Source organism: Aptenodytes patagonicus, chromosome 26 (genome assembly GCF_965638725.1).
Source record: "Aptenodytes patagonicus chromosome 26, bAptPat1.pri.cur, whole genome shotgun sequence".
NCBI lineage: Eukaryota > Metazoa > Chordata > Aves > Sphenisciformes > Spheniscidae > Aptenodytes > Aptenodytes patagonicus.
In genome coordinates, this window is record NC_134974.1 from 680488 (window position 1) to 707199 (window position 26712).

The window sequence follows — 26712 nt, forward strand, 5'->3', positions numbered from 1 at the left end:
CGGGGCCGGGGGCCGGTGCCGGGGCCGCTGCGGCCCCGCTCCCGCTGCCGCGCCGCTGCCGCCGCCTCAGCGCCCCATGGCCGCGGCGGCGCCGGTCGGTGGCGGAAGTGATGGGGGGGGGGGCGGGCGGCGGCGGGGAGCGACCGAACGCTGCCCCGGGGGGACGTGGCGACCCGAGGGGACGGCGGCGTTGGGGGTTCCCGGGGAGCGGGAGGGGCAGCCCCGGGGGGTACTGGGTGCAGCCGCGGTGGTCCCGGCGGGTTCCAGAGTACAACCCCGGGGGTCCTGGGCAGCGGGGCAGCCCCAGGGGATCCCGGGGAACCAGGAGAGGTCCTGGGGGGCCAGAGGCAGCCCCAGGGGGTCCCGGGGGCAGCCCCGGGGGGTCCCGAGGGGGCAGCCCCCCCCACCGGCAGCACATGCCCCCCGGGCCGGGGCCCCCCCACAACCAGGTCTGGCCGGCTCTGCCCCCCCGGGCGGCTGGGGGTCGCTGCCTCCCCCCGTGCCCCCTGCACTGCTGCTCCTGTGTCCAGACGCAAGACACCCCATTGCCTCAGGACTCGTTTAATGGTGTGACGGAGACTGCGGAGGGGGGACGGGACCGTGCCACCGGCTCAGGGTGGCGGGAGGGTCCCTGACGTCAATTCTTCTGGGGCAGCATCCCCCCGGCATCCTTCTCCCCCGGTGATATCTTGGTGTCTGGGGGGATGGCGGCGCTGACGAGGACCAGGGAGTTCTGCTCAGCTGGGGGGTCACTCTCCTCCGGGTGGTGGAAAGCCACGAGGAGCTGGTACAGGGCCGAGCCCACAGTGGCCCCCAGCAGCGGTGCCACCACCGGCACCCACCACCACCCATTGCCCCTGCTGGGGACAGGACATGGTGGGCAGGGGGTCACCCCTGCCACCCCCCACCTCGCCCCCTTCCCTCTACCCACCTGAAGACCTCCGCGCCCCAACCCGCCACGTAGGTGAAGAGCCGGGGCCCAAAATCCCGCGCGGGGTTCAGGGGGCAGCTGCAGTTAGAGCCCATGGAGATCTCGATGCAGAACACCAGCAGGGCCATGGCCACCGGCTCGAGGCCCTTGGGGACACTCTTGTTGCGGGTGTCCAGCATGGCCAGGATGCCCATGATCAGCAGCGCTGTGCCTATCACCTGTGGGGCCGGCACGACAGCTCAGCACCGTGGGGTCCGGCACCACCGGAGGGGTCTGGGGGGAGCCGACACCGGCACCCACCTGGTCCAAGAAGCCGTTGGAGATGGAGAGGTAGTCAGCGGGGTAGGTGGCAAAGATGGAGGCGGTTTCCCGGGGGCCGGAGGTGGTGAGGGTCCCATTGCTGTAGTGCCAGATGGCATCTGCGGAGCAGAGGCAGAGCCTGTCCATGAGCCCGGCCACTCCGGCACAAGCCATGGTGTTCCCCCGCCAGGGGCCCGCCCGCCTCCCCGTACCGTAGTAGAGGACGTAGACAGCTCCGGCGGAGATAAAAGCTCCCAAGATCTGCACGGCCATGAAGATGGGAAACTTCCACCAGGGAAACTGCTCCAGCAGGCACATGGTAAAGGAGAACGCCGGGTTCAGGTGGGCCCCTGCAACGGAGTTGGGAGAGGGGCTGGGAGCGGAGGGTCCTTGGGGGATCTGGAGCCAGGGGATGGCGGGAGCTGGGACCCCCTCCCCAGCCTCACCAGAGACTCCTCCCGCCGTGTGGATGGCCACCATGATGGCCAGGGCGCCTGCCAGGTAGGCGGTGACGATGTCCCCCTTTGTCCCGGAGCTGGTGACCATCTGTGCCGAGCCGCTCAGGGTGATCAGCTGGAGAACAGGGACATAGCTCCACCGTGGCGCCCCCGGCCCCTCGCCTAGCCCCCCCCCTCCCTGTTCCCCAAGGGCCACTGCCCCACCACGCTGCAGCTGCTGGCGGGATTAGTGGGGATCCCAGGCAGCAGAAGGGCAGCGAGGTGAGGGCTGCTCTGGTGCCTCTGCGGGCGCTGTCTCCATGGTTTTGCTCCCCCATCCCCTGCGCTCCAGCTTTGGGTGCTGGATGGGGACAGGCAGGGAAGCTGTTACCAGTCTCACTTGTGGTTTTGATGGCAAGGTAAACAAATTATCAGCAATTAAGTAATCTGCTTCCCTGGGGAGACGGTGGGGAAGGGGTGCCGCCAGCACGGGCGCAGTGTCGCTGTTCGCCATCGTGGGATGCAGCCAAGTGCCAAGCGCGGCTCCGGAGCCCCAACCTTTGCCTGCTCCAGGGCAGGAGGCGTCAAGGCACTCGCTGCCCAGCGCCGCTCCCTCAGGTGCCACGTGGCAGTGCCGGTGCTCTTATTGCGCCGGAGCTGCTGCGGCGGAGGGCGTACCACAGGGTCCAAGTGGGAGGCTGGGCAGCGCCAAATCACTTGGCGAGCACGGCGCAGCCCCAAACCCCCCAACCTCCGGCGAGTGACAGGCAGGGGAGCCCTGGGACCCCTGGTGCCTGTCACCACCCCATGGTCAGCCCCGGCCCACCCATGTGCCCCGCTCACAATAAGCACGAAGACAGCCAGCAGCTCAGCCAGGCACTCCCGCACCAGCTGGTTCCGGATGCGGAGCAGAGCCTGGGCCCTCTTCAAGAAGGAAGCGGTGCCCATGGGTCCGGCCAGGAACGGGCAGCGGCGACAGTGGCGTCGGTGTCTCCGTCCCAGTGAGATTTTATGAGCCCTGGGGCTGGGGTGGGTGATAACACGCAGACTTTAAACCAATCAGGGCCGCACCACAGGGAGACGCCTGGCAGGGACCAGAGTCCCGCATGGGGCCGGGGACAGCAGCGCCTCGTGTCGATGGCGTCCCCCGGTAGGACCAGACCTGGTGGGAGCCCCCGAGGATCCCCGAGTGGCCGTGGGGAACCAAGACCTTGCTCAGGTGAGCCGGCACGGGCGTTCCCCCTCCTGGGAGCCCCGCTTTTTCCCTGACAGATCCCTGCTCAAGCTGCAACCGCAGGCAGCGCTAATGAATAGGCCTTGGAAAGGCTCCCAGGACGTGCCCTCGAGAGCGGCCCAGGGGAGGCGTTAGCACAGCGCCGGGCCGGCAGGGAAATGGGCGAGGGAGGTGGCCAGGGAGCAGCGCAGGCATGGGGCCAGGGCAGAGGAGCCTGGCGGCTGCCTGCACCCGTGGGGCAGCCCCCAGGAGCCGCCCCTGGCAGCTGTGCAGGTCCCTGCCTCTGAATCAGGAAGGTTCCAGCCTGAAGGCGCCTGGCAGGTCGCTGTTAGCATAAATAGACTTTATTGCTCTGTACGCACGCGCACACACACACTTGGCCCCCGTGGGGGTCCCCACAGCTCCGCAGCGCCCCAGAAGGCGTGCAGCCCCCAGCCCAGGCGCCAGCTCCCAGCAGGATCTGACCCGTCTGCAACAAAAACAGGTGGTGAGAAGAGGCTGCTGCCCACCGCCCGCCCTGAATGGAGCTGGCAGCTCCGGCCCCCAAGCCGGCGTCTGTCCTCACGGCCCTGGGAAGCCCCGGGGTCCCCCAACCCCACACCCATCACACATACGGGGTGCTCAGCCGCGGGGCGCACAGCTACCAGCTCGAGAGCCAGCGTCGGAAGAAGCTGCCCAGCACGGACGAGGGGTCGCTCAGGTTGGGAGTGCGGAGCTCGTCTTGCCGTGGCCATGTGCCCGCGAACTGTGCCAGCTCCCCTGGGAGGACAGGGAGAGCTCGCTCAGAGGACACCCGGCCTGCTCCCCTCACCCTCCTCAGCGCCCCACTCACGGTCATCCATGTTGACCACCTCCTCCTGGTAGTCCTTGCTCTGCCCATCCTCCTTGGTGGTGGTGATGAAGGCCTGGTCTCCCCTCCGGCGGGTCACCGTCGTCTCCCGGCGGCCCTGGCTGTCCTGCACAGTCCGGCGCTCCTCCACCGCCTGTGCAGAGCACCGAGCCCTGAGAGACGCCACCACCCTAGGCTCTGCTCCTTGCGCCGGGGACAGTGTCCCCAGGTCACCCGTGGCCCATCGCTGTGCCCGCAGGGGACACTCACCCCGTCAGGGAGAGTCACTTTGGTGACGGAGACGCTCTGGAAGTAAGAGCGGGACTTTGGCTCGTCGGGTCTCAGGATGGTCCCCAACCCGGCGGAGGAGACCTGGGAGTCCAGGTCTGCGGGGGAGATGTGAGGTGGTGACAGCAGTGTGGGGACACGCCCTGACGGCTGTGGCAGCGCGGGTAGGTAGAGCGGGTAAGGCAGCGACCCCACAGCCCCGCTGCCAGCACACACCTTGGTCTTCCTTGAGGCCAGGAGGAGATGGGTGAGCGTCTTCTAGCTGCAAGGCAAAGCCACGCGCTGGTGACGGGGAGGCAAAGCGCAACACCGCGATGGCAAGCTCCGATGGCTGCCACAGCCGAGCCCACGTGAGGCAGAGCCCTCACCCACCCCCAGGAAGGGTCTCCAGGGCCGGGCCGGGTCGCTGGTGCACTCGGGGCCTCCCGGGGACATGCTGGGAGCAGGGCTGTCCGGGTGCTTCAGCATGGAGTCCCGCAGTGGCTGCCCTGCGCTGCCCTCACTGGGGCCGGGCAGGGGGGGCTCTGGAGAGCAAAAAGGGGGTCGGGTCAGGCCGGGCCGCCCGAGGGGCTCCGCATCGGCCCCCAGAGCCCTGCTCAGCCCCCAGGAGGGGCAGCCCCTTCCCAGCCCCACCGAAGGGCTGTGGGGGCCCGGCCCAGGCCCCCCCGAAGACACCCAGGAGCTCGCCCACGTCCCGGAACAGCTCCTCGAAGGCGCCGCGGGACCCGCTGGGGCTGAAGCCGAAGCCGAAGGTGAAGTCCTGGGGGGGCTGCGCCAGGGACGGGCCCTCCTCCTCCTCCTCCTCCTCCTCCTCGTCCCACGCCGTGCCGCCGAAAAGCGGGTCCCGGGGCCTGTGGGACCGCGGCGCTGAGAGACACCCGGGCCCCGAGCAACCGGGGGCCGGAAGTCAACCGGAGGTCGGGACGGGACTCGCGGGACAACAGGGGGACTGGGGCGGGGGGGAAACCAATGGGGGAACCGGGCCGGGGCCTGCGCGGGCGGGGGCACGGGGGGCAACCGGGAGGAGGCGGGACGGGCTCCGCGCAGCCGGGGGGGGAGTAGGGGCGGCAAGTCGGGGACGGCCGGGGGTCAGGGCCGGGCCGGGGGCGGGGTCCCGGTACCTGCGCCGCCCCGGGAACCCGAAGAAGCCGCGAAACGCGTCGTAAAAGCTCATCCCGCGCCGAGGGCCGCCGACCCGCTGCCCGCCGCGCCCGGGTCGCGCTGCCGTAAAGCACCGGGGGCCGCGCAGCGCCGCCGGGTGTCGCGAGGCGCCGCGGTCGGACCGACGCGGCCTCGAGCGAAGGCGGGTGCGGGGGGGCCCGCCCGGCCCCGGGGCTGCGCCTCAGGTTGGGCGTGCGGAGCTCGCCTCGCCGTGGCCACGTGCCCGCGGAGCCCGTGGCGGGGGTTAAACCAGAGCCCCGTCAGGGCTCCCCCCGTGCGCTCCACGGGCCGGAGCCTTCCCCATCTGACCGCCCCAGGCCCGGGGCGGCTCTGGGGCCTCTCGCTCCGGCGTCAGGCCCGTGCTGTCCCTCGGGACACCCGGGAGCCAGCGGGCTCCGGCCCGCCGGCCCTCGACTTCTCCGTCCAGCTCCCGAGGCCGCCTGGGAGCGGCGGCCCCTGGCACTTGGCAGGGGCACTTGGCACAAGGGGCCCCTGGCCCCTTGGCAGCCCCAAGGGCAAGCCGTGACCCCGGGAGGTCCCCCCTTGGGGCTGGGAGCGGGGGGGCTGCCGGGGCCGGCTGCCTCGAAGAGCCATACCCGGCGGTGCAGGCTGAGGGGGGGGGATGCCGTGGTGCTGGCCCGACCGTGCTTGCAGGGGTCTCACAGAGAAGGGCAGGGGGGCCCCACACAGCACCCTGATGGGGTTGGGGGTGCGCTGGGCTCTGTCCTGCACCATCTGGGGGTCCTGCAGCCCTGCCAGGCACCCGGTCTTGCTCTGTGCCCCCAGCTGAGCTCCATCAGTCCATCCCACCACCCTCCTGCTCCTCCACTGGGCCCCCAGAGCACCGGGAGGGGCTCGAGCCAGCTCCAGCTTTGCCCCCCGCACTGAGGCAGGGACCCCCCAAGGCCCCAGCCCCTTCCCTTGCAGCTCAGCCTCCCTCTGGCAGCAGCTCCCATGCTCTTTCAAGGAGGGTGATGGGGAGCGCAGGGCCAGAAGGCAGCTCAGCACCAGCTGCCAGGGTAACCACGGCTTCCTGCCACCACACCGGTGGTCCTGTTCTGCTCCCCTGTGCTGGGGACCCCCCCTCCTGTGACAGCCAGTCCTTTCCTGAGGCCCTTGTGGTGAGGAGGGGGGGCGGAGAGCACCCCCTGTGCTGGTTTTGGCTGGGGTAGAGTTAATTTTCTTCACAGTAGCTGGCATGGGGCCGTGGTTTGGATTTGAGCTGGAAACAGTGCTGATAACACAGGGATGTTTTCGTTACTGCTGAGCAGTGCTGACACACAGTCAAGGCCTTTTCTGCCTCTCACCCCACCCCACCAGCGAGCAGGTGGGGGGGGGGGGGCCCACAGAAGAGGTTGGGAGGGGACACAGCCGGGACAGCTGACCCCAACTGACCCAAGGGATATCCCACACCATATGACATCATGCTCAGCACATAAAGCTGGGGGAAGAAGAAGGAAGGGGGGGGACGTTCAGAGTGATGGCGTTTGTCTTCCCAAGTCACCATTATGCGTGACGGAGCCCTGCTGTCCTGGAGATGGCTGAACACCCGCCTGCCACTGGGAAAGTGAATGGATTCCTTGTTTTGCTTGTACACACGGCTTTTGCTTTACCAATTAAACTGTCTTTACCTCAACCCATGAGTTTTCTCACTTTTACCCTTCCGATTCTCTCCCCCATCCCACCAGAGCAGGGGGCACCTGGGATGGCACAAGCCACAGGTGGCAGGCAGCTGCGCACAGCATGGGGGGAGGCAGAGACATGGAGGGCAGAGGTCCCTGGCCCAGAGAAGGGACAGGGAAAAGGATGGTGACATTGTGCCTGTACTGGGATCCCGGTGCCCAGCGCCACAGCTGGGAAAAGTCCACAAAAGGGGGGGGAAAAAAAAAAAAAGCTGGGGAGGGGTAGGGGGAACTGCTCCCCCCCTTGCCCGGGGCCTCCCACACCCTGCACCAAAAATACGGAACCAGGCTGAGAAGGTAGGTATTAAAAAATACACACATCACTTTGTGATCTTTATTCTCTTTAGTAAATCACCCGCAGGGGGGCTTCCGTTGAAGTGACCGGTTTGAACTGAAAAATACAAGATCTGGACTGCATAGAAAAAAAAAAAAAAGACCAAAAAAAAACCCAAAACCAAAAGCAGAAGATACTTACAGCGTGCAAGGGGGGGCAGGACCTGCGCTCGGGGCCCATGGGGAGGGAGGGGGCGCGGATGGAGAACGTAAAATAAGGGGGTGCCCTCCAGGGCTCCTCTGGGTCGGTGGCAGAGAGCAGCAGAGGGTGGGCGAGGAAATGAGAGAACTACAGGACGGCATGGGGTTTTTGTTTTTATATACAAGACACATTTATCCATTAAATTTAGAACACGGTACAAAAAAACACTTCAACTAATTCATCTTACAATGCTGTTCATATCAATTACTGTTCTTATTCCTAATAATAAGGGGGTTTGCTGTAGGCGACTCACAGCTTCCACTCCTTTGGATCCGAGAGGTTCTGGGGCAGCAGGAGGTGGGGGGAGAGGGGAGAAAGGAGTAAAAACCAAAAAAGGCCCCTACGGCAAACGGTTCAGAATCTGAATGCAGAGAGGGGGGGGGGGGGGAAGGAAAAAAAGAAAAAATACAAATTCTATATTACATACAACAGGAAAGGTGGCTGAAGACAGACAACGCAGAGCCGCCTGCCGGCCTGCCCTGCCCCGGGGGCTGCAGGGCCCGGGTGCTGCCCCGCGGCAGGGCGCTCTCCTCCCCGGGATCCTTCGGCATCGGGTTTGGTGGGATTCTCTTCCGGAAGCAAGTGGTGGGCGAGGGCCGCCCCAGCCTCAGTTGGCGCCCCAGCTGTAGCTGTTGTAGGCAGACTTGTTGGCCTGGGATTTCTGGGGGATGGAGCTGCCTTGGCTGCGCTGCCCAGAGCCGCTCTGTGGGAAGGGGGCGAGAAGGAGAAGCAGGTGGTTATCATGGGGGAACTGGCGCCGCCGTCTCTGGGGTCCCAACCCTGGCCTGCTCTGCAGGGCAATGCTGGTGTGCCTCGGGCAGCTCAGCCGCGGGCACCGCCGTCCCCACAGGATGGCTCCAGCCCGCAGACCCTGGGCACTGCAGGCTATGGCTCCTCGGTGCTTGCTGACCCACCTCAGCCCAGCGCAAGCTCCCTGGGGCCACCAGCACCAGGGCATGGGCTGCCTCCTGCACCGAGCAGCTCGCCGGTGGCCCTCATGCCATGCCGTCTGCTGCCCCAGCAGCCACAGGACCCTCCCTCCGCTCTGCGCCTTCCTCCAGACCAGCACCATGCCAGGACCACAGGCAGCGAGGACCCTGGCAGCTCTGCGGGGACTGCCGCGCGGCAGGGAGGGGGGAAAGGGGGGGGGAAGGGGTCGAGCAGGGGGGTGTGTGTCTGTGCGCGCGGGTGTGTGTGTGTGCACATACTGACTGAGGGCCTCTCTCCTCGCCTGGTGGGGCCATGGGGGGAGAAGGAAGGGGCTACATGAGCCTGGGGGGCCTTAGGGGCAGGGGGAGACCCCAGGGCAAGTGCAATGCATTATCAGAGAGGTTCATTACCTGGTCTTCCTGCTGGCGTTGGCAGCACAGTATCATCTGCAAATATGGAAGCTGTTGCAGTACCAGGATATGTAAAATAAAGGGACAAACTATGACAATAGAAATCCACGGTTAGACCTGAAAGCTACGGCGGGGTCGTGGCTATGGCAAGTAACCCCTTCGTTGCTGGCCTGCGGAGCCGCCACTCCGAGGATGGGGAGTTCAGGGCGTACCAGGCATGTCTGCGTGAAGGGGCACTACCCGACCGTACCTGGTACAGCCCGGCAGCAAGGGGGCTGTGCCGAGTACCCCCCAGGGGAGCGCACCCCGGGCCTTCCTCACCTCGTCCTCTTATCGGCCCTGTGTGTATGTGCAGGTGTGAGCATGTGTGTGTCACCACGTGTCCGCGTGTGTCCGCCGCAGGGCGTGAGGGAGGGAGGGAGGGGGGGGGCCGGGGGGGGGAGCGAGAGCCCTAGGAGATACCCCAGCAAGGGCCAGGGGGCCGGGGGGGTCGCTTACCTGCCCATCCTGCTGCAGGTGGTGGTGGAGGATCTGCGAGTGGGGCTGCTGATGCGGGGTCAGGATGTGCATGAAAGGGGTGGGGGGGTACGCCGCCGCCGTCGCAGGGTTGATGGGGCCGCCACTGCCCAGCGCTGAAGGCAGGTTGAAGGAGGCTGCCGGGGTTCCAGTGTGAAATCCCTGCTTCTCGAAGGATTGCTGAGGAGGAGACACCAACAGCGGAGTAAGGGCTGGGAGCTGGGCAGCACTCCCCTGCCCCTGGCTGGCAGCATGCCCCTTCCCAGCTGTAAAAGTCATGGGCCCGGGAGTCAGTGCGTGGTGCAGAGAACAGATGGAGTCTCTGCCCATGGCTCTTCCTGGGCTTAGAATTGCTCTAAGTTGGGAAAGGCTGAGCATTTCCCTTCTCCCTGGCTGGCTGCTCTAAGGGGAAGAGACCTCCTTGCCCAGGGAGGCTGTCTCAGAGCTGGGCTTCCGCTCACAGCAAAGCGGCGCCTTTCTGAAGCGCGCACCAGACACTAACCTGAGTTTTGGAGTAGACAGAGCCTGAGATGTCTGGCACTCCTGTATTACTGGATGTCACAGATACACCTGGGGAGAAGGAAAGGCAAGAGAGCATTAGGCAGCAACCACCGGTTCAGTGGGAGCTACTGCCACTAACGCCAGCATCAGGTGGTGGAGAGCTCTAGTGGCCTGGCAGCCAGGTAAGGTTTGGAGACAGACATCGTCCTAGGGAGCAGGGTCTTGGCAAGGCCAAGCTGCAAAGTGCCCGTACAAGTGTAAGTTCTTTTGCTCTGGACGCGAGCAGTTTCTGAATGCCTCCAGAAACAAATTTAGGGGCCTGCTGCCACCCAGAGAAATTCATATTCTTCAAGAGCCCAGAAAACAGCAACTCTGAGAAGAGCTGGGGGGATGCAGCAGACAGACAAGGAAACAAACTCCCAGCACAGTAGCAAGAACGGCCCGAGAGCTCCTTGGCTGTAAAACAGGCAATTGCATGTAAAGGCAACTCAACTGTGGGCTGGGATGGTTGGTGCAACAACTGGCGACACTGGCATACAACCCTCATTTGATGCTGGCTGTGTCTAAAAGGTGCTGAGGAAAGCCTCAGCAATCACTTAAGGCCCGGAAAAAGTGCTGAAATGAAAGAGGTTTGAAAGACTCGGTACCAGGTGACCTGGTACAGAGCTGACGTATCTTTGCAAAGAGAAGATAGTGTCTTAAAGAGCTCTAATGTAGTGAAAAAAGGCGTAACAGGAATTTAAAGGCTGGAAGAGGGACCCAAACACAGGCCCTTTGGAGTCAGCCAGACATTAACCAGTGAAACCCAGTACTGAGACAAGTGACAGGTTCACGACCTTCTTACATCTTTGAATCAAGAAAGACACTTCTCTAGAAAGCATGCATCTGCCAAACACAGGAGTCAAACAAGTTCCCAGGCTCAAATCTGGAATAATTCTTCTATTGATCACATACAGGCAGTAAAAAAACCCAAACAAACCCCAAACAATTCAGCAGCTTAAGCTCTGACACAAGTCCAAGGCCCCAGCCATCCGACTGCTGGGCACAGAGGAGGAGGGCGTGCTCTGTACTCCTCAAACCCGCTCCAGCCCTGGATGCAGAACAAGCCTGGGCCCTTCCAAGGAGAATTAAACGACCTGCTAGTTGCACCATGACCATTTTCCTCCTTTACTGCTGGAGGCAGTAAGACAGCAGTCCCCTTACACGACCAGTGAGACTGTGAACAAGCCCTGCTACTGTCGGTAACTGCTGCTGAGAAAGATGCTGTTGGGTCTCTTACCAGTGCTGTATCCATGAGAGCCATAGCCGCTGGGCTGCTGAAAAGGGGTTGCTGATGCATTGACGCTGACATTCACACCATGCTGCTTGGAAGAGGTAGGAGCAACCTACAGAAAGGACAGAAGCAGAGTGAGGAGAGGCTTCACTGCATTGCCTTCCTGCCCCAATTCCACACCCTGCCTCTGGGAAACTCACAGGGAACACGGCGGGCCCGTATTGGAAGGTGCTAGGGAGCCCTGGTACCCCTGTGTAGTACGGCAGACTGGTGTAACTGTAGCCAGGAGGCAGCGCTGGGTTCAGGAACGTCTGCTGCGTGGTGTGGTGAGTCTGGGTCTGGCTCTGCTGAGGCTGGGCCAAAGTCGTTGCAGGGGCAGGGGAAGAGGCATCACCTCGGCCAAATTTTGTTAAGTCACCTGGAATACAGGAGATGAAAGGAGACTGAAGAACAGACATGTCAAATACTAGCCTGTTCTAGCTCAGCCCAAAGGTGACCCAGCCTTTTGATCAACGGTGACTTGAATCAACCCCCCTCTTACACCTACTAAGGACTGCAGCCCTTGCAAGCCCTCAGACCCTTGCACACCGATTAGGCTAAGCTGTTAACTGCTCTCCTCATCCCTGAGAGGAGGACTTAAGAGGGGAAGGCAAACCCACAGCAGCTAAGCTACAGTGCTGCACCGCCTGATGTCAGCCTACGATCCGGCACTGGATAAACCTGCCACTGGCCGCCTGCGTAGCAACAGAACCCAGATGCTAGAGCTCTCCCTAAGCCCTCTCTGCGGATCAGCAGCAGGCCTAAACACAACTCAACTCCCTCCAGAGCCAGACCCGAGGCCAGGGCAGCAGCCTAGGGGCCCTGTCCTACTGGCAAAGAGCTCCTCATTGAAGAGGAGAGTCAGTATCTTCCAGTTGAGGATGTGTGAAAGGCCCCTTTTTACAGCATGGCTCACACCTCCCTCTCTCTCACTGGTGGCACCGAATCAAATGCTGCTGCAGAGGCCCAGCAGCCCGCAGAGAGTACTCAGAAATACATCTTCCTCTCTTCCCAGTCTGGGCACTGCGCAAGGGCTTGGCTGCGGGGCTTGGGGAAGCTCCCTTTGCTGCTCTTTATGAGCACCTGCTTGGCTCTTCCATGCAAACACTCTCCCTATTCAGAACTCGCACAGTAAGCCAGTGAATTTCTCAGTGCTGCCCCAGCTCACAAGTGAGTCCAGGACAGCCACAAACATTAATTATCACTGATGTTAACTTGGCAAATTACACATGCCTCAGTGTGCCGGGCAAAAGCACTTCCGCACAAACAAGCTCCTGCTGAAGCAGGAGAGAAGTGGTGCTGGAAAAAGAGCGATCCACAAAGTGCAACAATTCCTAAAGTACGTGAAAGCTCAGCACAACCGCTGCCCACAGCGAATCAGCAGTGTGAATAAACGCACCTACAGAGGTCAGTGAGAGATCAGCCACCCGCTGGGCATTTGGTTTGAACTTGACAGGTCCTAAATGCCCTGTTTTCTTTCTCCATGAGACTGTGGCATATAAAAAAAGCCCCCCTTAATTTCTCCAGATTTTGTGTTTCTTTGTATTGTTACTTTAAGTGCTTGACAAGCACTGCTTAACCCCTGCCTCACCACGACCTGAAAAGCAGTTCCCCAGTTTTACGCCTCACAGATTCTTTCAGCTCCTCCTTGCTCCCCTTCCAACTGCCGCATCAACTCCTACTTGTCCACATCTTCCTGGTAACATGCCTCGACACGACCAGATGATCAAGGGGAAGTCAAGAATTTAGCTGCTGAGAAACATGCTCCAGACCAGAGGCAGTGCAGGAGGCTGGTGCAGACATAGCTCCAGCAGACAACAGCACAGGAACCTAGTAAGCAGCAGCACGAACACCTGATGGGATATGCGATCAGAGCAGTCTTTTTCCCTACCAGAGTACGGATTGCTGCTCAGGCTGCCATCTCTTCCAGTCAGCGGGGTGGTGGGTGTAGGGAATGGGATGCTGTAGTAATCCTGAAGGATAAAAACAAAAGGAGAAGTTTTATGAGCTCTGTCCAAAGATGCAAAGCAGTATCTTTTGGAAAAGAGGGATTTCTGGACTGCAGCCGCTAGATATGTTGGAGTATTGCAGTTCAATCAGCCACATCACAGCTGATCACAGCCTACAGCAACCCCAGGTTTTTGTAGCATGCACCGTCCCCCTCATCTGGCTATTAGAAGAACCAGATAAGGTCTACTGGTATGCAGTCCTTAAACTGCCTGGACTTTTCCTTCCACAACACAAGGAACACATGTCGTATTGCTAAATAAAACCCATTCTCTTAGAAGTATTTAGTCACTACCTCTTTCAAGGATCAGAGGCAAGTATCTACAACACACAAGCTCCTCACACCACTGTCAGGCAAAACAGCTCTGCCTGCTGTAGCTTTCTTATTCCCTAGCCCCACCATTGATACTGCTGTCTGAATAACTAGTGCTCCTAACTCCCCAAGTGCAAAGGAGCAACCGATTAAATCCTCACTACTACCACAGAGAGGTACATCCATTTAGCACCCTGTTTTGCCAGCTCTTCAGGACTACCTCACAGCCCGATCTGTCTGTACACCCAAAGCACACAGCACCGGTGAGCTGTTAGACCAGTGAAGTGGCATGTCCATGTCAGTCTTCAGTACTCACCAATGGAAATCTTGTCTGGAGCATTTGCAAGTCGTCATATCCATACACCTGTGGCTAGAAAAAGAGCAGGAGATGATGTTAGGGACACAAACTAGATAAAAACTCTTATCTAATTTTAGATTAAACATTTAGACAAACATTAGATAAAGCCAGAAGCAGATGATCAGAGGCCATGCAATTACCCAGGGGCAGGCAGCCAGCATTCACTACCGCAAGACTGACACTGCCAAGAGTGGTTTTATGAGCTGCTCAAATGAAGAGCAAGCACCAACGCCCAGCACCACTGCTCCAGACCACAAAGGCGCTCGACAATTTTCCTCTAGAAATTACTCCAACACCAAAATCTGTCCTCACCTTCAGAAGAGGGCTGTGACACACCCCTAGACTTTGTGGCAGCCACCACCCTTGTTCTGACTGTTTGGCCTTTGTCATACCATGTTGCTAATACAGCTCCACACTTTTATGAGCTGTGCTCTGACCAAGGGCTGCTGCTCCCCAAAGCTTGGGGAGGCTGTAGAGAACCGGCAGACAGAACCTGCTCTGGGGTGACCAGAATTACCAGAATTTACCTCCACCGGCACATGGATTTCCTCTGCTACTGTTTTATGGAAAACAGCAGGTCCAAACCCTTCCCATCCAAGGCACTCCTGCTGGGCTGATGTTACAGTTTCTGATTTCTCTACTGAAGACAGAGCTAGGAGGGATCTAGTGGCATGATACGACTACAAAGAGCAGGTTGTCCCACTCACCGGATAGGCATGTAGTAACCCTGGAGCCATGATGTACGGATTAGGCAACAACGGTGGGACTCCAGGAGGGAGATTGGGAGGCGCTTTTCCTGACAAAGGAAGAGAAAGGAAGAGTTCCACAATGAAGCAAACAGCGGAAGCTGTCTCTCTTAGCTCCCACACCCTCCTCCTGTTTAGCAGTACCCAGGAAAGTACCTGATGTTGTCGCAACGGAGCTGCGAGTTGAGGCCGTCACCGTGGAGTTACTACTGAGGCTGAGGCCCAGGCTGCTGACACTGCTGAGGCTGGATGAAACGCTTACGACTGGCGGGGCGGCTGACACTGTGCTGGAGGAGGTGGAGAAAGTGCTAGCAGAAGAATGGAGGCTTGCTTCACTCTCCACACTTGTGTGCTAGGGAAGGAAGGGAAGAGAGTTAGGGGACCAAGCAGATGTAACCGAGCGCAGAAATATTGCAGGACACTGTCTACGCAAAATATTGTGCGGCTCTGTCTGCACCCCGACATTCCCGAGAGCCTGCAATGAACTCGGCTGCTGCAGGCTACAAAGAAACCTGCTTTGCATCTGGCTTAAGTCCAAAGTCCTGATAGCAGCCAACCCCTAATGCTTCCAAGCCTCTCGTACAGCTGTGTCCCAACATGTCTGTCTGCTGGGAGAAGCAGGGCTGAACACTGCATTTGCGGCAGGGAGATTTATTCTGCTGCAGAAGCCAATACCCAGGGACTCTGTACTGCAGGAGCTCCAGCAGTATATGAACACTGTTCACATTTGAACGGTGACACTCCATCAGCTATCAGTTTGCTCTGACATCTGGTTGCAACTCTGCAACACTTTTCAAGAGCTGCTACAGACTCAAAAGAAGCCACTGCTACGTCTGAAACAGACAGGGTGTCAAAAGCCTCGAGCCAGAGGTGCATAGACAGTGTTTTGACATAACCCTCTGTCCTCTCTCCACACAACATCCAAACTCCAGTGGGACAACCAGCAGCTTGGCAGCTCCTGTCACAACTGCAGACCCCACCGGCCACACACCCAAGGTCGGGCACACCAGCAGACCTCTCCAAGCCGAGCAGGAATGGGGGTACACAGTGCTAGAGCACACCTAGACTCACCAGAAGAGTTGAAGTTGACGTTCGCCCAGAGGATGTGGATGAGGACAGACTGTTCTGCTGGGTGGGTAATGTACTGCGGAAGGAGGAATAGAAGGTTGTCAAGCCAAGGTGCGAGAGTCACCACTGGTAGCACCAGGCCAGATGCCATTCCCCATCTACTCGGATGGGATGAGTCATCTCAGTCTTCCCCACTGCATGAGACAGACTTTGATGTCTACTATAGATCCCTCCTTCTAGTTCTGCTTCTCTAGAAATCCATCACCACACTTGCTCACCTGCTGAGTTGCGCGGTGGTTGTACTGGGGAGTTCCTCACTGTGGCTCAGGCTGCTCAGAGCTGTCGAGTGTTGGCTGGCTGTTGTCAGCAAGGACGATGCAGATACCCCATCGTTGAGAGGCGTGATACTGGGAGCAGAGGGGGAATCGGATTTCACTGCAGGGCCTGTAGCACCTGTGAACAAAAGCTTTGGGTTAGGGGCAGCTACTAGAAGCTCCTGGAGGGCAATTCAATGGTGAGGATCAGCAAAGGCTCAGCTAGAGGAGCTGGGAGATCTGGGGCTTCCCTCACTGCTGCCGATCAATCACAATTACACACTTGTGACAGCATGATTGTGTTCTGTGTCTCACCAACACTGCCATCAGCTCTGCAAAGAGCTTCAAGACCTACAGATGAGGTGCCTTTCACAAACACAGAGTAAACTGTCATCAGAGTGACTCATCAAGGATCTTACCTTCAACAGCCTGCGTGGTTTGTAATGGCGTGGGTTGTACAGAACTGAAACCATTCTGAGGAAGAAGAGAAAAAGAGTACTGGGCATTACAGCTGCTCGTTTCCAGAGGCAGATCTAGTGTCAGTGCCCTCCCACACTCCCTCCTCAGTTGTGAAAAAAAGGCATGCTACCAACACGTCACCAGACTGCGTCGGGGTTGGTCCCAAGCTCAACTAGCCCAGTGGCAGCATGACCCCCAAGCGCATATTTGAGAAAGCAGTGCAAGAAGTTTCTCTGCTGCTGGTAGTTAGGACTGGCTCAACATCCTCAACCCAAGTTCGTTAGCCAAAATCGATGTTACCAAACCTGTGTGCAGCATGCAAGAATCGAATCCTTAAGACAAAACTAAATCCTTAGCCTGAATGTCACTCTGCAGCAGGGTAATTATGCATGACATGACACATGGCCTGCAATCAACTTAACCGCTCGCTGTTAACCCCACTGGCCCAGTCCCAGGTAAGTGACATAACTAAGGGCTCTGGTAGCAGCCAGAAGAAAGCTCTCACGAGAGTCCAAAAGCCATGTGGTGAGGCTGGAGGATCACAGAAACACTTGATAAACCACTTAGCTTCCCCTGGGACAGTGCTTCACATGCTATGCTTACTCAGCACAAAGGGTGAGCAAAGGTATTTTCCTACCTTGGCCTGGGTCAGATCTTTCTGGGGCGAGGAAGAGATTGAATTTGGGTATCGCCTCGTCTGGGTGGATCTCTGTTCGTACAGTGGTCCCTGAGCACTGTTCTGGGAGGTAAACGTTGCTGTCTGTATTGTGCCGCTCTGGTAACCAGACTCCTGGCTTTGATTGGACGAAATTGTGGATGAAGATTCACTACGAAGGGAGAAAAAAAGAAAAAAGTTTACGTTTTCCTCCAAAACAGCCCTGCTGTAAGCTGCTGACCCAGACTGTAGGCACTTCATTTCAAATCTTCAAAATAAAGAGCCCCAAGCACCATAACAAAGCAGCCAAGCAAACCAAACAGCAAAACATACCCAGAGAAGGGCTAGCCCCACCACAGGAGGATGCTGGCACCTAGTTGCAGCCTTGCCTCACACACTGCTGTGCTCTAGGTGATATTTCATGAGCTGCCACCACTCAGGTCCCAGCACCCAAGGGACTGGCCAGATACTAAGGGTCAGCCCAACAGAAGACAGAAACACTTCTCTTTGACAAAGCATCATCACCGTAGATACACCTACTCTACTGCATCCCCGTTTGCCGGGCAAAAAGCAGGACAAAACACACAGAATCTGTTCACCAGGGACAAGGAGCAGTTGCGCTGGGGATTCCCCTCCTGTGTTTCCAGCGACACAGTTTAATGGCAGCAGGAAACGTTTGCTTTCTGTATAAGTACCACAGGCCAATCAGTCATAGAGCTGCCTGAATGAGTCTGCTGGCAACTTATACTTTGCTGTTGCATACGTTGTCCCCCCTTTGTGACCACAGCACAGTCAGAAAGGGTCTACTAGTATGCAGCATAACTAAAATCCACAGGACCAGCTACCTTCCAAAGCTACCTGCTTGGATTAATCATTCCCTTCCTCGCGCCTGGTCCTCACCTAGCCGTGCTGGTGTACAGGCTGCTTTGAGATTGGCTAACGGCAGTGCTTGTTGTGGGCGTTGATTCATACTCCGCGAGAACAGGCTCCGAACCAAACTGTAACGCCCCAAACTGCAGGTTTAGCCCTGAGATATCCGCTGAGCCAGGCATTTCCACCGCAAGCGCAGGAATCTGCAAGGGAGGAACAACAGAAAGGGTCAATCACTCCCTGGGATCAGCACAGAAAATGACTTTAGTATCCACATTTCCCAGCACATGACGGTAGTTACAGGCTTGCACCCTCTGAAGTACGCTGTTCAACCCAGGCAGGCAAGCTTTTCTCCATCACCCCACCAAACACCCAATGCTAACAGCAGAAAGGCCAGCCCAAGTGGATTTTTCTGCAGCTCTAACACAATACAACGCCTCCTTCCCCACCATCGATCCGCACCTTTGATGTTAACGATGCTTTCTTCTTTTGCTGCTTCAGCTTCTGCTGTGCTGGCTGAGGACTGGAGGACTGGTTGTCCGAGGACCCTGGGGACATCTGGGGAACAGGATTGGTTTTGCTGGGCAGCGGCGAGGAAGGGGGTGCCGGCACAGTTGTGGAGGCAGTCACCACAGGCTGTTTCTCCTGCATGAACACTTCTATCATGGTTGAAGTTGACGTGAAGGCCTGACGCTTGGTGAAGGGACTATGCACGGAAGAGTCTGTTGGGTTCTTGAGATCTACTGAGGGAGACAGAGTTGAGTTATCAGGATTTGTTTCCTTAAAACTAAATCAAGTTCTGACACTTCTCAGCATCAAGAAAAAAAAATTCACACTGACTCCTCCTGGAGCCTGTTAAAATCAGAGAGCAGAGAACCCCAGCATCTCCACTCCCAGCCTTGTGCTCTCACCACCATAAATGCCGAGCCTTTTAAGCCCTTCTCCCCTCAGCTCCTTCCACCATCTCTACAGGACAAAGTGAGCTTGCACAGCAGAAGTCCTCCATCCTCCAAGAAAAGCTGGACTTCAGAGTCCCTTATGTGGAGGCACTGCAGAGTGCTGCACGAGCCTGACGCTGCTTCCTTCCCCCTCTCTGCCAACATTGCTGCATTTCATTGCCTGCTCTTTCCCCTGCAAGTACTGGGTATCCTCCAAGCAACGCCACTGCTCGGGGCTGCCCACCCTCAGGTCTTTGCACGATGGCACCACCTTCCTCCTTCACCTAAGCCTTATCGCAGCTTATTAAAAAACAACTCCTATTCTCTCTGACTCTCCTCTGTGGCTCCTTGTCTGAAAAGATCAGGAACTGCCAACGCTGACTGTTACTAGGACAGAGCTCGATTTTTCTTCAGCTTAGATTTGAACCGGAGCCATTTTGCTATAGCGAGAAATAAACCACACAAGCTGAAAGAAATGGCACTAGTACTCCACCACAGCCGGGCTCAACATCTCATCTGAAAAGCAGGAGCCTCTCAATCACCATTTATTCCCTCATGCCAGCCCAGAGGTAGAGTTATTTCTTGGCATTTAACAGCCACCAGAATTGCATTCTTTTAAAAGATAACATCAGGTCAGCAGCGAGATGAGATTGAGAAGTGCTGGTATTTGGGAACTATTCTCCAGAGGTGCCCACTTTCAGACTCCTTCTCCGTTACACAGCTTTACACCAGCAAGTAGTTCTGCACGCTGTGAGGGTCTCAGGAACGCCAGACCCCTGGCCCTGAAGCTGGCTGGAATGACAAAGAGGCAGACGGATTCAACTGCTCCAAGTATAAGAGGAACAGGGAAAGACGCACATGCACTATTACATCTTGCTCTCACAGACTTGCATCCACAGTTCTTTTAATTTCTCCAGCACAATTGTCTTGGCTGTGAACTTGTGACCTGGCCCTCCGCTGAATCCCCACGCTACTGCTTGCAGCGCGTTTCTGCAGATCTGGGAGAATATGCTCCCCTTTGGGGAGCCACACTGCTTTTCCTTACCGTACTGCACAAGAGACGAGGTCTGCGTAGTGGATCCCATGTCCCAAGAAGAAGCAGTGGTGCTCCCACCAGACTGGGTGTGCTGAGCAGCCAGCTGAGCCAGAGCCTGAGCTGTCTTGAACTGCTCCAGGAACTGAGAACCTGTGGTACTGCTCCCTTTGGCCTCTCCAACATCTCCAAACCCTTTCCCCAGCATGCTCACCTGCAATTTCAGCAATGAAATAACAAAGTCAATGTCTCCCTTGGAACTTGGCTCAGAGGACAGGTACATCTCTTAACAAAAGCCTGAGCGCACTGTACCCTGCTGCTTCTCACTGGGTGCCTCAGCTTATCACTTGTACACTTATCTGTTGCCCAACCCATGGCATTTTACAGTGTCATGGAGGCTTACAAAGAAAGTTAACAGATAGGATCTTTAAAAATGTACTAAATTATTCACATGCATTTGGTTGCACTAAAAAAAGACAACCACCAGGAGAACTCGGCTTTACAGTTAAGGTGGTTTTGAAAATCCTTCCTGAACTATCTTACCATTAAGCGCACAATTTTTATTTCTTTTGCTGAAGTTACACAAAGAAGCATCTGCCCAGGTCTGTGCACATCCCTGATTTGGGTTCGATGCCTCCTTCCTTCACCTGTCAGTAGATGCCAGCATTTCATCCCACACCAAACTCCCAACCAGTTCCACTTCTCAAACTGCTGAATTTGCAAGCCCTGGACTGCAAGTTTTTCCTTTCCTCTGGGCAGGAAAGAAGCGTGTGTTGCAAGTCTGACAAGGGCAACAGGGGAGGAATTATCCCAATTATTTCTAATTAAGCAATGGACTTCATGCCTCTGTATTTAGAGCAGACTGGCAAGTCATCCAAGCGGAGGACTCTGCCACCCACAAGAAGGGAGCAGGTGTCAGAACTGTATTTCCCATATTGCCCAAACGCAGACAGAGAATGTCAGGGAAACCAACACCTGCCAAAACCCACACACTGGCGGAGACCAGTATTTCCTTACCATGCTGTGGTGAGAGAAGGAGTTACCAGAGGCAGGCTGGGATATAGCACTCTGCTTGGAATTGCTGAACACGAGCGGCTGGGCCAGCGAAGGAGCCTGGGATGACTCCAGGTTTGTTGACTCATTCTCCATAGACGAGGGCGTCTTTCCCAGCAGGACTGCAAGATCGATTCTGGGTAAAGAAAGAAGATAACCCACTGAGGTTAACATGAGCTCTGTCACACCCCTCACTTCCATTACAGCGGTATTCTACCTCCAGCCTCACAATTTATAGCTTTTACTTTACACATTGAATGAATCTGCAGAACATTAACTCACAACTGCCAGTAGCAACCTCAAAAGGACAGAGACCAAACAAGATCCTGCACGGCCTTCTATTTTAAAGCATGTTTTCCATTAATTTAACACAGCAAAATGCCCTCAAGTCTGAAGAACCAGCAGCAGAGCCTAGGAAAACTCTGATCCAGGATTAGGACCCAGAAACTCCTAACTCCACTTTTCCATTTAAATCCGTCTCATCTTATTCAGAGCTGCTGCATTTTAGCTAGCTGGCAAGGTTTAGTCTGACATGGCAAATTGCTCTGGGACTTGTGTGCCACTTTTCCCATGTAAACAGCATCGCCATGGGCTATCACCTCTGTCCAGCTGTGATTGTCACATTCTCGGCAGGCAGAGGCACTGAAGACACGTTGGAGGCGGTGAAGATCTTCGTCTCAGACAGCTGAAAGACAAAAAAAGGGAAAAAGAATCCCAAAGTGAGAACAGCGTCTCGGACTCCAAGCAAAGCACACAAACGTTTGAGACAAACAGCCACAGAAAGATTCAAGAAATTCAAGTGTTTAGACTTAAACTTCTCTAACATGTGGCTCCCATCAGAATCAGCTTCTACTTCATTTGTTTCTTCTCAGGCAAGTGCACAAATCACCTGGCAGTGGAAAAAAAAACCCAAATCCTTCTACAAATTTCCTGTAGTCCACAAATCCACTAGGGCTGCTGGGGTCTTAGACAGGTGCTCTGAATTGATGGTACACAGCACTGATCTGCAAAACCCACTGCACAGGTAGGTGCAAGCATTGCTAGAGAAGTCAAAGAAAAAAAGCTTCAGTCCCATAGTTAAGCTTCCAATGATCCTGGCCTCACCTGGATGATCCGACCAGAGACCAACAGATCTACTTCAACTATGGAAGGGAAAATAACATTGCTCAGAAATGATGAAGGGGAGGTTTAATGACCACCTGTGATTTAGCCCAGAACATATCTGAATAAGAACAGCTTTTATTCCAGACTGAGGAGTAGTTTAGTTGCTGGCAGCAAGAGTTTAAAAACAAAATCAGGAACCCCTGGGAGCGTATCACACACACTGAAGGCAAGAAGGGCTATCAAAGGTTCTCTTCAAGCAGAGACCTGACAGAACAGACAGAGAAGCTACTTGCGTCTCCAAACACAGCAGGAACGCTTCCTTCAGACAGTGCCTGGAAAGCCAAAGCTTTCCCTTCGTGCCCGTTCTGCAGGCTTAGCAAAAATGAGCATGCAAAACTAATAATAATACTAAAAAAGCCCAACCCTGCTCCTGTCTGCAAGAACAGAAGCTCGCCCTTGATTCAGAGAGGGACTGAAGCCCATTTCAGAAGAAACTGATACAGAGCCATTAAAAGCAGATGATAACAGCATCCATTCTCCCCTGAAGGAGACACCAGGTAGAGAACAAAAGGTAGCAAGACATGCCAAAGAGCAAGTCAGAAGGTAAAGCCAAGAGCTTCTGTTCAATCCAAATCACAAGGATCAGCAGAGGCATGTGACAAACGTGCGAAACTGCTGCTGCCGCCTCCTCCATGGCACGTGGTGTGGATCAAAGGCAAACCTTCCCAAACTGCCACTCCACCAGAGGAGCAGAGGAAGAATCTTGTGTGGAGTCAGGCCAGTTTATGGAAGAATTCAATCATGCAGTTGCAGGAAATGAGAGGACCAGACTTGATGCCCTGGGAGATCCCTTCCTGTCTTGGGCTCCTATGAAAAGCTCTACCATACATGTACTTCAAAAGCAGCGATGTTTACTTATTCATCATAGCTCCTGGAATTGGGAGCCTGACTTGGGCTATGCCCATAGTTTGGGGATGATGGGCTTTGTGCTCCTCTTGTTAGCTGTGTGTGTACAAACAGGACAGCAGCCTGCTGGCAGACGCATGGAGGAGAGAGGTTTGGAGAGTACCTACATCTTCATTCCAGTCCTCCGTGCCCCATTCTTCTGTCGCTGCCCTCCACGCACCTACAAGGATAACAACAGGTAGAGAAGTTATGTGTGCATCAAAGCTCTACCTCCAAGAGCCAGGGAAGCACTGGGGAGCTTTGCAAGCAGCCAAGAGGATTTCTATTTGCCAACCAGACAAGTGAAAGCAGTCAATCCCAACCCACGATTCACGGGCAAGGTACCGCAATGGGATCGCCTCAGCCTTGCTCGGGCAGGCTAGGCTGAAAGAGAGGGACCACTGGGCTGGCAGCTAGGGCAATGCACACACCCCAACACCAAACAGGGAAGCTGAGCTTGGCAAGGAAGCCCCGGCATCGTCCCCATCCTCCTTGTGCCATTTTCCTGATTTCCCCTCGCATTGCAGTAGCTGCAAGTTTCTGCACCCACGAGCAGTTAGTGTTACCCCAGCAGCTTGGACAGAGCACCTCCTTCGGGGGCTTCCTGCCAGCTCTTGTGCAGGACCTCACCACCCAGTGAAACCTTAAAACCCAGGGACAACTGAACCATTCACATGGTTTGCCTTCCTCCCCCCCCCCCCCCCCCAAATGTTGAAACCTCACTGCATCAGGACCTCCTGTGCACAGGCAAATGGGAATCAAAGGAAAATTTAAGTGACTAATCAATTCCCGCATTTTTTGTGACCAATTTCAGCAATATGCTCAAAGTGAGTAGCTTAAAATATCAGGGAGAAAAGCAAGAGATTTCAGCTGCAATCCAGCACAGCGTGATTTGTGAGAGAGCAGAATTTACCGGGGGAAAAAAAGTTTTGCCTGGCCGCATCTTCAACTTGTTCCGTCCCTCACTTCCATCACAGTTTAACCTCAGTACTTTGAATATTATGTGGCAACTTCTGAATCCATTAGATAACTTAAAATTTGGTGTGGGAGGAGAGCTGGAGCATTTTACATCCCAAAAAACTCAGAGTGTAAGAACAGCCTTGTTTTGCGCAGCTTGATTTCAGCCCATGCAAACCAGATCAACAAAACCCGACACAGCCAACAGGGTTAATCCTGGAGACATTTACAAGGATGGAACAAGTTGGCATCAGCCCTTTTATAAACTGAAAGCCTTTTACAGCATAAAAACATAGCACGTAGGGAATGAGAACATTGTGGATTCTTCTGCAGGACACAATCAGGCTCGCTGAGATTTTGGAGGGAAGAACACAGCAGATCTTCCCATATACACTTTAATTATATGAGGCCAAAACATCCAAACAACTGCTTGTCTAGAAGTGGGGGATTTAGTGCATGAAATAAGTATATTATTAGTGAATTATTCTTTTTTCATTGTTGTTTTGCTGGATGTTTTGTTTTGCCTGACAAGTTGAGCCAATTCAAGAAGCCTTCCTGGATATTTCTTTTTTTTTTTTTAATATTCAAGTTAGAAATACAGATATTAATACAACATGACTTCCCTGAGTGCCTGGATTCTCAATGCACACTACTCCACCCCTTCCTCCCCAGCCAGAATCATCAGGAGGAATTAAACACATTCAATGCAAAACACATCTGGAGTTTAAAAACCCAGATTCCACCATTCCTTAGATTTTTTCTGTGCCCTCACAGCAGTAGTGGGAAGGCTCCTTTCCAGATTTTCATGGATCAGAAAGATCCTACCAGCTCAACCCTTACCCAAGAGGTGAAGTGGGAGCTGGAGGTACCTGGATCAGCTGCAGTTGGCAGGGGAGAGCAGGAAGCCAGGACAGTTGCCCCAAGAAGAGTTTGTGCATGTAGGAACACAGCACAGGGCTCTCAGTCTTGCTTGCTTGGGGGAAATGAGAAGAAAAGCAAAGCAGCACAAAAAGCAGAACGAAATCCTGCAGATGAAGAGCAGCCATTGATGGGGCTTTCCTGGCAAGTCTACTTCTCAAGTACCGGACACCTATTCAGCATGGCTTGTGCTCCTTACACATGAAGGGACAGATGGAAAACCAATGACATGCAATGTACAACCGTGCATTTGCCAGAAATGCTCCAGAAAGCTTCCTAACCAGCACAGTATGTTTAGTTTTTTTTTTTTTAAGAAACAGAGTGTATCGCTCTCCATCAAGCTCTTCCAAAGGGGAGAGCTGCAACGCAAGCAACACCCTGACATTTCTAACACCATTTCAGAACTGTCGTCTTCTGAATGGCAATCCCTCCTTCTCTGCTTTAAGAAAGCCTTTCAAAGAGCTGCTGGCCTTTAAGCTCCTCAAACCAGGAAAAGGGGAAAAAATAAAATTAAAAGTCAATAGGCATTTGCAAATACAAATGTGCTGAAGAAAAAAATCCCATTGTGTCTTCACGACTCCCCCCCCCCCGCCAATACACTATCTCTTCATTTTAAACTGGGAGATGAGCAACCAGCTTGCTCCTCCTGCAGCCCATCAGGCAGTCTGCCGCTATCTCAATGACTGGATACATGCTCGATGCCCCAGCCTGGAAGGGTGACAGACCCAACCCCCCCCCCACCTCTGCACCTCAAAGGAATGTAAACCCAAACAAAGCCAAAGCGTGGCAAAAACACAATGGCAGCACTGGAGCAGATGGCCTTGTGCTGCCTGCGGAAGTTAAAGATTAACCCAGAGGAGAGAACCAGCAGATGCTCCAAAGCAACAGAAGCACTCCAAGAACATCTGCATCTGGGCCCCTGTAAAAGAGACTCTACAGGCTCAACACTCCTCCTCGTGTCCTGACCTTCAAGAGCAAAGTGTCAAGTTCCTCCAGAAGGGCCCTTAGCCTTGACTTCCAGACCTCAGGTTAGACAGTGAAAACATTAGTCAAACACTATTTTGGCAAACTGGATCATCTCATGGGTGTCTCTTGGCTTCATAAGGCATAAAGGTATAAGAGCAGGAAATAAAGTGGCCAGGCACTGAGCAGCTTTGCCATCAAGCATCCTGGTCATCTCAAAATCCACTGTCATCTTCAACTGCAGGGCAGGTCTGCTCAGGTGAAGAAGAGCAACTGGGCAGCAAGAGCATGCCAAAGCAGCCATCAAGCACATCGCTCACCCAGAGGCAGCCAAAGCATTGAGATAGTTTAGCCAGACTAATTCCCCTTGCAGCAGTGTTTTGACCCTAAGCAGAAACACAGCGGGGAGGCCAGCGAAGTGGTCACTGCAGAACCGAACCGCCGCGCCGAGGAAATGGGACAGGGACAATGGCAAGCCACAGCTTTCTGGACGCGAGACAAGCAGAATACAACTAAGCTGCCTCACGCTTCCTCCCCTCAGGTGGGATACTCTGTCATCAGTGCTGTGGACACAGAGCTGCTCTGGGTACCGAGAAGCAGTGGCTGAAGTTAGAATTTACATAATCCACAAGAACTTGGGTTAACCTCTCCCAATTTACATTCAAGGTATCAGCATTAGTAAAAGCACAGTCAGAACAAACGTAAAATATTCATTACAAATTAAGAGAGAGAAGAATGACATATCCACAGATATTTCAGTCTTTTTTTTTAAAAAAGCTATAAAGTAAAGGTATCCGGGGCAGTTAGTGCACCTGGATGTATCGTACCAGGAGCAGTGTCAAATTTTCGGGGATAATTTGACCCCTCACCCCCAATGAAATCAAGTCCTGAAACAAAAAAAAAAAAAAAAAAAAAAGAAGAAAGACAACCAGTGAAATTTTGACT

General features: G+C 55.4%; 3 protein-coding genes and 1 non-coding gene across 15 annotated transcripts in view; all 4 read right to left on the reverse strand.

The window, feature by feature from the left end:
• Positions 1 to 545: 545 nt before the first annotated feature.
• On the reverse strand, positions 546 to 3047 carry AQP10 (aquaporin 10). The gene is made up of 6 exons (XM_076359854.1): positions 2512 to 3047; positions 1678 to 1804; positions 1444 to 1581; positions 1232 to 1350; positions 932 to 1149; positions 546 to 860 (listed from the first exon to the last, which is right to left on the reverse strand). Exons 1-6 carry the CDS (start codon positions 2614 to 2616, stop codon positions 638 to 640), a joined length of 930 nt encoding a protein of 309 aa, XP_076215969.1. The 5' UTR covers positions 2617 to 3047; the 3' UTR covers positions 546 to 637.
• A 183-nt stretch (positions 3048 to 3230) lies between these two features.
• Positions 3231 to 5221, reverse strand: HAX1 (HCLS1 associated protein X-1). The gene is made up of 8 exons (XM_076359773.1): positions 5141 to 5221; positions 4653 to 4870; positions 4392 to 4543; positions 4236 to 4281; positions 4002 to 4117; positions 3735 to 3885; positions 3517 to 3661; positions 3231 to 3371 (listed from the first exon to the last, which is right to left on the reverse strand). Exons 1-7 carry the CDS (start codon positions 5191 to 5193, stop codon positions 3543 to 3545), a joined length of 855 nt encoding a protein of 284 aa, XP_076215888.1. The 5' UTR covers positions 5194 to 5221; the 3' UTR covers positions 3231 to 3371; positions 3517 to 3542.
• Positions 5222 to 7159: 1938 nt separating this feature from the next.
• Positions 7160 to 26712, reverse strand: part of UBAP2L (ubiquitin associated protein 2 like) — a 30767-nt gene continuing 11214 nt past the window's right edge. For 2 of the 12 annotated variants that reach the window (XM_076360218.1, XM_076360220.1), the window contains exons 9-29: positions 26580 to 26654; positions 23058 to 23110; positions 21480 to 21565; positions 20845 to 21016; positions 19840 to 20041; positions 18319 to 18599; positions 17887 to 18059; positions 16969 to 17158; positions 16292 to 16346; positions 15837 to 16011; positions 15562 to 15634; positions 14647 to 14842; positions 14452 to 14540; positions 13703 to 13756; positions 12958 to 13039; positions 11228 to 11445; positions 11034 to 11139; positions 9756 to 9823; positions 9236 to 9433; positions 8738 to 8788; positions 7160 to 8100 (exon numbers count right to left, since the gene is read on the reverse strand). In XM_076360218.1, coding sequence (XP_076216333.1) covers positions 8005 to 8100; positions 8738 to 8788; positions 9236 to 9433; positions 9756 to 9823; positions 11034 to 11139; positions 11228 to 11445; positions 12958 to 13039; positions 13703 to 13756; positions 14452 to 14540; positions 14647 to 14842; positions 15562 to 15634; positions 15837 to 16011; positions 16292 to 16346; positions 16969 to 17158; positions 17887 to 18059; positions 18319 to 18599; positions 19840 to 20041; positions 20845 to 21016; positions 21480 to 21565; positions 23058 to 23110; positions 26580 to 26654 — 2693 coding nt within the window. In that variant the 3' untranslated portion in view covers positions 7160 to 8004. The remainder of the gene's footprint in view (positions 8101 to 8737; positions 8789 to 9235; positions 9434 to 9755; positions 9824 to 11033; positions 11140 to 11227; positions 11446 to 12957; positions 13040 to 13702; positions 13757 to 14451; positions 14541 to 14646; positions 14843 to 15561; positions 15635 to 15836; positions 16012 to 16291; positions 16347 to 16968; positions 17159 to 17886; positions 18060 to 18318; positions 18600 to 19839; positions 20042 to 20844; positions 21017 to 21479; positions 21566 to 23057; positions 23111 to 26579; positions 26655 to 26712) is intronic. The other 10 variants (XM_076360224.1, XM_076360222.1, XM_076360221.1 and 7 more) reach the window with 10 other exon arrangements.
• Positions 13139 to 13273, reverse strand: LOC143171311 (small nucleolar RNA SNORA58). Its single transcript, XR_012997178.1, has one exon. It is a non-coding gene; the product is annotated as a small nucleolar RNA SNORA58 (small nucleolar RNA).